Below are 11,240 nucleotides of genomic sequence, written 5' to 3'. Positions count from 1 at the left end.
AGAATAAATAAAGAATTTGTGAGCTACAATACAAAATGAATATTATTATCTCACCCAGAGTCTACTATGTTTCCCATTTTTGTGGAATATTACTATTTACGTGCCAACAGTTAAGTGTTTCTGTAGTGCAGAACATCTTCTTGAGGCTATTTCATGCTTTTTCTAAACGTATCTCTACAGTTCTGAATCATAAATGTTCACTCAACAATACAGAAAATTCATGACATCACCACGTTAAATGACAGGTGCTCCGAAAAAAACTGACAAGAGCCCTAACGAACATTTGTATTAATGTGCACATTTTAGTCCTTGGGAAACCTATTCTGTCAACAATTAAGCACGTTTCACGCAATATACACAGTTTGCACAAATCCCAAGAAACACCGATGGCTGAGCACGCACGCAAATTGCCGGGAATAGAAAGTTTATCATCGGAAATAGGTACTGAACTAAAAGCTACGAACATTATCTACACGTTACAAGGTTGGAAACACTAGCCGAGATATTGCAAGCTTCAGGTGCCAAATACAACTGTGGTACATGTGCCGAATACATTTGAATATAATTATGTTTCAAAATATCTCATCTCATTTCAATATAGCCACGCCTTGTAGTTTTCATTTTCTGCCACCATCAAATATGGGCGTTAAGTTTCATTTGCCCGAGAGTTTACAATTCGATTCCAAAAGATCATGTATTATATAAATTGATAAAACTATGTATAGTAAAATTAATTAAAAATAGTAGTTTTAGAAATTAAGTCACACCTCAATCGCAATTAATGAGGGCACAGAGAAAGTGATATAACCAGTTTTGTATATTTTGTTCCTATACGATGTTGTAGTCGGCTACGTCAGAGGCATCTGTCTCCAGCGCATGCGCACCGTCACGTATGTATTATTTCCGAGGAGCTGTTATAAATCGCCGTTGCTGCGCAAAACACAATTATTTTAAATTTCTTGTGCTACATTTTTGTTAGGGTTCTAATTGAATTGAAGTTTTAATTGAACAGTGATGATGCCACATCGTATTTCAGAATACATTAGTGAAGTCATCGGTATATTATAGTAAACCAATATTTGATTTATTCGCCCATTAAAGATGTATTATTCCTTTAAGCAAATATTTTATTACAAAAAAATCACTTGAACTAGATGTTCCTGTTTCAAACTGATGAAACCCTATTTTTACTATCGTATTAAATAAGTCAAGCTTTTAGAATCACTGCAAGTACTGTCCAAGTGTCCACTGCACATTGACGCACTGCAAAAACTAACAACGATACCGGCACCACGCACGTACACCTCCCTAATATAGACACATTTACGAAACTGTTGATTATTAATGCATAAATGCAGTGAGAATTAAACCGAAACGAAAGCGGAAAAATAGAGGAATGTTTTTAACAAAACTGAGCAAATTTTCTATACTCCTTTTGGGATAATATTCCTAATATCCCTCAGACAGAACTATGAATGTCTGATTGACAGAAATATTAATGGTTGTGTGCATTCCCACTCCTGTTGCTACATGAACGGAACACCCTCAAGTTGTCTCATCACTATAATTTAAAGAAATACTGTAAACATGTGGTGGTATATGAGCTTTTCCCCTTCACGGTTACCATAATCACCAATAATTTAGTTTTGCTCAGTAACAAGAAAAAATGAAGTTCAACATACATAAGAGAAGGTTTACAGAAAAAGGGTTTCTTTCCTGTGTTTGCCTTCTCCTGTACGTTCATGGTAAGGTTCAATACGATAAGCTGCTGTCTCATCAGAGATGACATGTGGAGCGCGTTCTTCACTTCTGTTTATAGACAGTGCTAAACCTGGATGCTGCACCAGCGATAAACAGAAATACCTCCTTTCTTGACAGCATGTTAAACAGCTTTCATGAATTTCCCCAGTTCCATTTTCAGATAGGTTCACATTTGTAAATCTATAAAATATAGATATGTGACACGTAAATGATAGTATTCGTGCTTTGCACACGAGTCATCTAATAATGCAATATATGAATGTGAAACTGTTGTTAACGGTATCCAATTACAATGAGATAAATATTGTGAATATTACATCAATCATATCATAGACTAAACCATCGTGATGTATTTACCGAGAGACAAAAGTAGTTTTGATCATGTTCCTGTTTAATCATATCATAGACTAAAACTATCGTGATGAATTTACTGAAAGGCAAAAGTCATGGTGATAACGTTCCTGTTTAGTCATATCAGAATTTTTCAGGATCATGTAGCTGAAAACTCCCTTTTACACATCCAGTAATGTGTATTGGTGATTGTTAACCAAATACCAGAATATTTCTGAAGTTTCGTTTTTTCAAATTTCTCAGTACGGTTTTGCGTTTATACAGACGTTTGGTGATGTGTTATTTCCTATCCAGTAAAATATGTTTAACTGTAAGAGATAACAAAACCTCGAGGAAGACTTTCTTTTGACTGAGAATGCAATACATGTAACGCTAGCTGGGGTTTAGTTTACTCTGTACATAGAAGATTGATCAATCTGTTGAGCAATATAGTCCATATCATCATTCATATTCTTAAACACTTTCAATTTCCAATATACACGACCATACACAGTTACCTTCCTTTGATAATAAACAGGAGCAATATCTGCCTGTGCTGCAATGAGAAATAATGGCACCGAAACAAGTCTTGAATCATAGCTGTTGCATTTTATACAATTTATGTATTAATTTCTCAGGTAAATAAAACATTTAAAAATGCCACATGAACACGTACCCTGCATATAAATATTGACGCCAGCGTGATACTAAAATCGAATCGAACAGACCACACACGTATCTGCTTCATGAGATCTGGCGACGAATGAATACAGTGCATGTATTTTTTAAACAAAATGTTCATAATTAATTACATTGAAAATTTAAGCATACATATCGCACGCTACAAAAGCAGGATTAACGCAAAACTGTACGAAAACTCGTACATCGAAAATAACCGACAACATACACACGCCAAATGTTTTCATGAAAAATATCCTTGCACCTAAAAAAGCATAAACATAACCCACTTTGACAACACCTTTCACAAACGCAGTATATTATTTCCGTATTGTCATTAATTTGAATGACCCGTTGATATTCGGACATTTTTTGTAAACCTTTGACTCTGGAAATTTTCCACAACGCACTAATGCGTTATTTTAATTATATCTTTCAATAAAACCCATAAACCCACAATACGGTATTTTCTATCAGTAGGATAATGAAAAGGGAAGACGATCATATAAACACCCCCGCCCTTCACCCCCACTCTTAGCCGCGAGAGGGGCAAGAAACCCCGTCTTTCCCCTAACCCGTCTCACTGCCTGCCTCGCGCAGTGGAAAATGATAGTCATGACGTCACGCGCGGAGCATTATGGGATGGAGAATGAGCTGGGCCGAGATAAACTGAGCGTCGTCAACAAAGGTCGCGTTTCACATTGTTCGGCTCGCACATTATGGAACTATCGAACATGGGGGAACGAGTTTTTGCTGCCGAGTGCATCACAAAAAAGAGGATACGTCGGGTAGGTGGCTATGTATCCCAGTTTCCTTGCGCGAGTCGATTTAGCGAAGGCACCCTCCATGATAGTGTCTAATCGTCCTCGTGTTTTGATTTCAGGGAAGGACTGAGTACTTCGTCAAATGGAAAGGCTGGTCTGTTAAGTAAGTAGCTATCACCTATTTTCGTGGGGTACTGGGTTCGTTGTTGCTTGTGCACACGGGCTCAACGCTGTTCTTTGTTATGTTGCAGACACAATACATGGGAGCCAGCTGAAAACATTCTAGATCTGCGTTTAATCGAAGCTTTCAAAAATAGGTAGGTTGATTTTGTGAGATTATAATGGCCGTTCTGAATATTCAAGTCGCGCTGTCGTATTGCTCTGGCGAGTAATTTGTTCACCTGATAATGTTTGTAATTTGATCCGCTTTGTGATTGTCTACAGTCAGAGGGACAACCCGCCGACTGGCTTAAAACGGGGACCAAAACCAAAGAAACAGAAATTGCAGGTAAATATTGTAGAATATTTGAATTGTTTGGTTTTTTTCAACTTTCACATTTGAAATTTCAATGTTGTTGAAGCTAAGATTAAACAATTCAGGGGTCGTGACATTTGTTGCATATTTTAGAAATTCCACAGAAATGATTGTTGATGCATATTATATGCGCGAACGTTCACTTGCGTAACGTAAATGTTCAGTCTTGTTTACGGATGTGTAGGAGTACATGATTATATATATATATATATATGTGTGTGTGTGTGTGTGTGTAGATATGTATATATATAAATATATATTGATATATAGATATAGATATATAAATATAGACAGATTATATATATATATGTGTGTGTGTATGTATGTATAGATGTGTATATATATATATATATATATATATAAATATAGACAGATTATATAGATATATGTACAGATATATATTGTTTGTTGTGTATATATTAAGACACTTAACTCAATAGTTCTTGTTATTTTTAAGGTTTGTGTTTACAAGCTCAGTATTAAAATTTTGTTGAGTGGTTTCAGCAACGCTCTTTTCTACTTCTATCACACTGACGTTCATAGTATTTTTTCATATTTCCACAAATATGTCATTCATTTGTTTCCCTTTTAATATATTTGTAACTTGAGATACACAAATAATGTACAAATTAACTTTCGTGATGGGAATACGACTTTACAGTTTCCTATAAACAATGTTTATGTGTTGCAATTTGTGCGTGTTGTATTTAGATATATTTACACGACAAGTGTTAATGAAATTATTAAACTCGTTCAGGTTTTTGCCTAACGTAAAGGTCAAACAATTAATATGTCAAACGTATGCAGCTTGCATGAGAGAGTGCTTTAATTGGGTTTATATATATGCTACATCCGCTATCACACCCAAACCCTCGCCCCATCGACGCTACATATGGCTGAATGGATGCCCTCTGTTTAAACTTTAACTAACCCCTCACAAAACAACTCCCCAGTACATACTACTCAATGTGGCATTGTCGCGTTGTGGTATTTACATTGACGTATTCACATTGACGTTGTGGGTGAATATTACTCAATATCACACCCGGAATTTTCACGTTGACTTAGGGAATGATTGTTGTGTACTTTTATAAGCCCGTAGAACCTGCTAACTGTTACCGTGACAACTGTAGTTCGTTTATTTTCATATTATTTGAAGCGGCCTTTACAAAACACGCTTTTTCATTCAGTCATCTGCGCCGTACGCCTATTAATGTCCGTTGTCCTTGCAATCCTTGGTTCAGAACTAGATTTCATGTGTGTGAATACTACTCTCTGTCGTAAACATAAACGATATGTCAGTTATGACTTAATGCATAGCCATGTGTCACAATGTTTAATCATTAGCGTTTGTTTAAAAACAAGCGATATGAGCAAGAAAGGTGTTTTATATATGTATTAAGTTTTGAACGTATCTTATTCTGACAGTAACCCATTACAAACAACGCAATTGTGACAAACGAGAAAACCCGAGCACTTAAATTAATGTGAAAAGTCCAATTGTGTTTGAAACGAATTTGTGTTTTGTGATGACGAAATTAATATCCGCTTTAAATCATGCTGGGGCAAATATGTACAGCGCCTATTGGTATTACAACGGCTGGACGAGATTAACATTGTATAAACTGTCAAACTGAAGTTACATGTATATACCTAAGCACATGCATATAAAGAAGTCATAATTAAGGAAATTATCTGGTTGCAATAAATTACTCCCATAGCCGACAACCGATTGTGTTGTGTAGCAGTTTCTAGACAGGTGTTGCCCGTAAGCCAATACAATGGAATAATGAGGTATATTCATCACCCAATACGTGTTACTTAACGGGGATATTACCTTATATAACCATTCTTATAATGACGCAACTGTCTAGGATTTTTCAGTTACTGTCGACGACAAAGTGGTTCCGTTATTCTGTCCACTGCTTAGTGTCTTCTTGGAGCATACCTATTTATCCCAGTTGCGTAGTTCAATGCTCATGATGTCAATCTCTGCCACATTGGGAATAATGTCGAGTACGGTGTTAGACATGCAGCAAATAAAAGACCCAATTAACAGGGCTTGTAACGTTCGATATGAGTATGTGAGTTAACAGTAACGCGACATTGTTTCGTTGGATGCGACATTCAGTGCCTCGATACGATTATCATATGTACAGAATACGCGTATCAGAATACAATGTATTCATACAATCGATAACAAGAAATTTAAGAGAGTTTATGGATGACAACTTCTTTATTAGTTTATGATGCAACGTTTCGGTATGGGTTCTTTTACCGTTGTCAAGTAAGAGTTCTTATACCGATACTCTGGTTTGACAACGGTACAAGGACCTATACCAGACGTCGCATCATATTATGATAAAGAAGTTGTCATCTATGAAGTATCATACCTTTCTTATTATTCATCAACTTCTAAAATGCCAATCAAACAGACCAAAACGATAACATGTACTTGTATGCGAGCTGTGTACAGGACGGGAAATGCCGTTTTCGTGAACACCCGGTGTCGTCACTGATTGTCAATCATCCAGTCAATTATTTTTCACCACATTGTCTTGGCCTTGTGCGTCCCGTGGAATATGTTTGGTGTTGCCTTATCATCTTAGTATATGCCCTTGTGTACCGAGATTATTTAACGGTTTTAATGAAACTGGGGGTATGCTCATGATGTCAATCTCTGCCACATTTGGAAAAATGTCGAGTTCGGTGTTAGACATCCAGCAAATAAAAGACCCAATCAACAGGGCTTGTAACGTTCGATAAGAGTTTAGGAGTTAACAGTAACACGACATTGTTTCGTTGGATGCGACATGCCCTTGTGTACCGAGATTATTTTACGGTTTTAATGAAACAGTGGGTATCATGGCATGAGGTTTGGATTCCTTCCTGAATAAGTTACTGCAAGGTTTACCCGGTGCCAGCGATTTCCCAGAATTCAGCAATACCTCGATCGCAGTAAGATTTTCCAAAAATGTCACTTGATGCACAATTGCGACATTCGCGTAAATTGCCTTTGTTTGTCAAAGGATGCTAATTTGTTGGTATTATTGTCAAGCTTTTCTATCAAATATGACCCTTAAACTGTTGGAAGGATCAGACGAGTGTAGAATGTATCTTAGTCTTGTATATACAGGGTCCCACAAGCAACTGTTTTATTATTGTAAATGTTTATTTTTGTAAATGTGTTATTGTAAATGTGTTCAATTTCGACTACTATTAAGACCATAGAAATATTTCTATATCGACACACGTATCATATCGCAATGAGATTATCGTTACAGCCCTACAAGGACCATTATTATCTCCGGGGCTTTCAGATCAAACTGATACATGTGGTGGAATGAGCTACAAATAAATTCAGTTATTTAAAAATTTAGTCTTTGATTTTAAATCGTCTTGTTACCGATTAGAAACTTAAAATTTCTTAGAATAAGGAAACAATTCATTCGAATGAGAAAAATCGAATAGAAAGAGTATTGAAACCTTATTAAGACGAAATAGAGTCTGTAATCCCATGTATAACGAGTTTAAGTTACGGTTTTATTGAAACTGTGGATATCATGTCATGAGGTTTGGATTCCTTCCTGAATTAAATTATTGCAATGTCTAACCGGTGCCAGCGATTTCCCAGAATTCAGCGATACCTCGATTTTCATAAAATGTCACTTGCTGCAGAATTCCGACATCGCTGAATTTGCCTTTGTGTGCCAATCAGGATACAAATTTGTTCATATTAATTTCAAGCTTTTCAGTCGAATATTGCACTCTAATGATGACCAACTATTTCGCATGGAATGCAAACGTACACACAATGAATCCTACACTATAACGAAACCAGATTAGATCATTCTGAATTTTAAACATTCTTGTAGTATTTTGACTGCCTCACTGACATGTAACCATATATAAGTATCATTTACTCCATACGAGAAATTATTTTTTTAAAGTGAAAAATTGAGTTTGTATCACACTTTTAAGAAGAAAATGATTGTTTTGACAACAGAATTGTGTACTTTTACCGTATTATTCGTCTGGAACTGTTGAACGAGATCTTTTTGTAGCACTTGCCAACTACCCTACGTGGGTTGTGTTTGTCATGTCATCGTGATCACAATAACATATAATCATAGTACATAGGTGTAGTAATGGCGGAATTCTATTGCAATACTTTGATTTAAATACACCCGTGGAGATCCGGGTTAGAATTGGTCTTCAGCAACCCATGCTTGTGGTAAGAAGCAACTAACGGGATCGGGTGGTAAGACTCGCTGACGTGGTTGACACATGTCATCGTATCCAACTTGCGTAGATCAATGCTCATGCTGTTGGTCACTGGATTGTCTGGTCCAGACTCAATTATTTACAGACCGCCGCCATATAGCTGGAGGGTGCACTATAGGGAGCCGTGTTATTAAAGGGTTAGCTTGCCATGACCAAGCCCGGTTTCGAGTCCTCATATATACGTGATATATGAATAATTCTACACGCGGCGTAAAGGCGTACTTATTCACTATTGGAGGCGCAGTCTGTGTGAAATCCTCACGGGAACTGTAAACAGTTGTGCCCGTATCCACACAATGTGGCTTGTCGTGAGATACCAGATCACGACTCGGGAATAACAGACTGACATGAAACAAGGCTGTGTATGAAATATGTATTTGTCATCTGATAAATTATTAGGGAGACGAGCAGGAATGTGGATAATTTGAGAAACGATATTATTTTAGGATCAATACGTGTAGGTAATAAAACATTTCATTACTCCTTGAACAGATAAGGTTACATACATTTATGGAGTGAAAAGCCATCCACAACTTAAATTATCTAGGACTGATTGACTGAGTTTGGTTTTACGCCGCTTTTAGCAATATTCCAGCAACATCACGGCGGGGGACACCAGAAATGCGCTTCACACATTGTACCCACGTGGGGATTCGAACCCAGATCTTCGGCGTGACGAGCCAACGCTTTATCCACTAGGCTACCCCACAGCCCCCAAATTATCTAGGAAAAGATTAGAGCCGAATTGACTTGGAACACATTTAAACTTGCGAACATGAGAAAGGAATACGGGTGTATAGACTAATTCGGTTTCTTAATATTGCTAAAGTACTTGAAAGTATTTAAACAGTGCTGATCCCCTGCTTTATATGTCTCCCATTGTCAACCACACAAGTAGCTTAATGGTTAAAGCGTACGCTCGTCACCCTAGAAAACCGGGTTCAATTCCTCACATGGATAGAATGTGTGAAGCCCATTTCTGGTGTCCCCACCGTGATATTGCTGGAATATTGCTGAAAGCGGCATAAACCTATTATTTCCAGATCAAGGCACTGACCAGTGTATCTACCGTGCTGTAAGATGTTGTATTTATTTATTTATTTATTTATTTATTTCCAGACTGTTTCTGATGACAGCGACGACGACAGCGACACAGAATCTGAGACGAGTGTGCGACGACGTCGCGACAGAGACTCGAACATGGACGACGACTCCAGCTGCAGCAGCATGGAAGTCCTCTCCAACATTCGCGCCAAGGAAATAGCCAAGTCGGAAAAAGTCGACAGAAACGAAGACGACAGGAAAGACAAAAGTGACCCGCGAGCTGGACCCTCCACAAGTGGCCACTCACTCCCACCCCCAGTCCCTGTCAAGAGAGGTCCAGGGAGGCCTCCCAAATACCCCCGACCCCCGGGCTGGGTGCCGCCAAAAGCTAAACCCAAACATAAATTGAAAGGCGCGCCGGGTAGACGCAAACCTCAAATCGTCGTCCCGGGGAAACGAAAAGTTGGACGCCCACCGTCTGCTAAACGGTTGAAACAGCAACAGTATGCATTAAAACTAGCCGAAGAGGCCAAGCTTAAAGAGAAAGAAAATGTTTCGGGCGATACTGGAATAAGAAACGGACACGGTAATAGCAAACCCAACGGAGATGCAAAAAAGATTTCCGATCCGTCAATCTATAATTTCTCCGATGTCAACTCGAATCTTCAGACCCCAGCCGAGTCAGTGAAAGTGAAAGAGAAAGCTGTGGAAACGAAAAGCTATTGGAGCCCACCGTCAAGTATCAAACCAATTCTGGATCAAGTTTGTATCACAGACGTATCATTGCGTGATTCCATAACGATAACTGTGAGAGAGTGCACATCCGATTCCGGTTTCTTCCGGAAGCGCGAGGACAATGAATGAGTGCATATTCAGAAATGGATTACTATTATTATGCGTTGAATGTGTGACTTACAAACCTCATATCATGCAAATGATCACAGCTGTGATCATTGCCGCTTCTATACTTGTGTCGCCGAGTAGATTTGTGCGCCGTCATGTCACCTTTCGTTGACGTCATGGGAGGGTGTTTTTAATTGTTGCTCTGGATATGTCACGTGTTTGATGGCGATCACGTGATTGAATGAAAGCGATTCTGAACTGGGACATGTGTCGGCCTTCGTTGTATCCAAGAAATGTGCATTATTAGAAGGGTCGAAGTGTGCTCAGCATGACAGGTTATATTTCGTTCTCAGCCGATAAATCTAATACTGATATGATGTGTCAACTTGTCATAAATGATGCATATTTTGATATTGATATTTCGTTACTTGCGTGTAGTAGAGAGAGCAGTAAACTCATTTTAGAAGAACGTGATTTAGTCACAATGCGTAGTCAATTCGTAGTCAATCATTTAAAAGTATTTATCTCTGACACAGGAAAAATAATATCATCAGTTACGAAGGAGCATCAAACAAATGTTTGGGTTTTTTTGCATTACGTCATAAGTTGATAACATTAAAAACTTGGATTCACGTTTTCAAATGGAAACTGAAATGACAAGACGGTAGTGATATTGACATGCGATCGGCGGTAGTGAGAGAGTGAGCTGTGAGAGAGACTGATATGCAACGTGGTGAAATGTATATGTTATGTACAAGATATATATGTTGTAGTGGGACCATGCGCGGTGTCTCCTAATTATACACATCCCATGTTAGAACATTTTGTGTAAGTGAATGCTGCGTATTTTCCGCTAATTAAATTTAATGCTGTCTTCGTTTTTTTTCTGTTGTGATGTTTTTATTAAAAAAATCGAAAAGCATTAGGACAATGAAATGGATGAATCTATTTTGGTATTTTTATAACCAGATTGAGTTTTTAGATGCTTCTTTAACAATTAG

At 37.9% G+C, this 11,240-nt stretch overlaps 1 protein-coding gene across 1 annotated transcript; it reads left to right on the top strand.

Annotated features, from left to right (window-relative positions):
- The first annotated feature begins 3,409 nt into the window (after window positions 1-3,409).
- Window positions 3,410-11,115, top strand: LOC124285486 (chromobox protein homolog 8-like). Its single transcript, XM_046721728.1, has 5 exons — window positions 3,410-3,557; window positions 3,653-3,696; window positions 3,785-3,850; window positions 3,978-4,041; window positions 9,472-11,115. The coding sequence occupies exons 1-5, from the start codon at window positions 3,489-3,491 to the stop codon at window positions 10,258-10,260; spliced, it is 1,032 nt and encodes a 343-aa protein (XP_046577684.1). The 5' UTR covers window positions 3,410-3,488; the 3' UTR covers window positions 10,261-11,115.
- Window positions 11,116-11,240: the final 125 nt, after the last annotated feature.

The sequence above is a fragment of the Haliotis rubra genome, unplaced genomic scaffold, assembly GCF_003918875.1.
Source record: "Haliotis rubra isolate DU_JTF1 unplaced genomic scaffold, ASM391887v1 Scf360, whole genome shotgun sequence".
Lineage (NCBI taxonomy): Eukaryota > Metazoa > Mollusca > Gastropoda > Lepetellida > Haliotidae > Haliotis > Haliotis rubra.
Note: the sequence above shows the minus strand (reverse complement) of the source record. Positions and strands in the feature narration are given on the sequence as shown.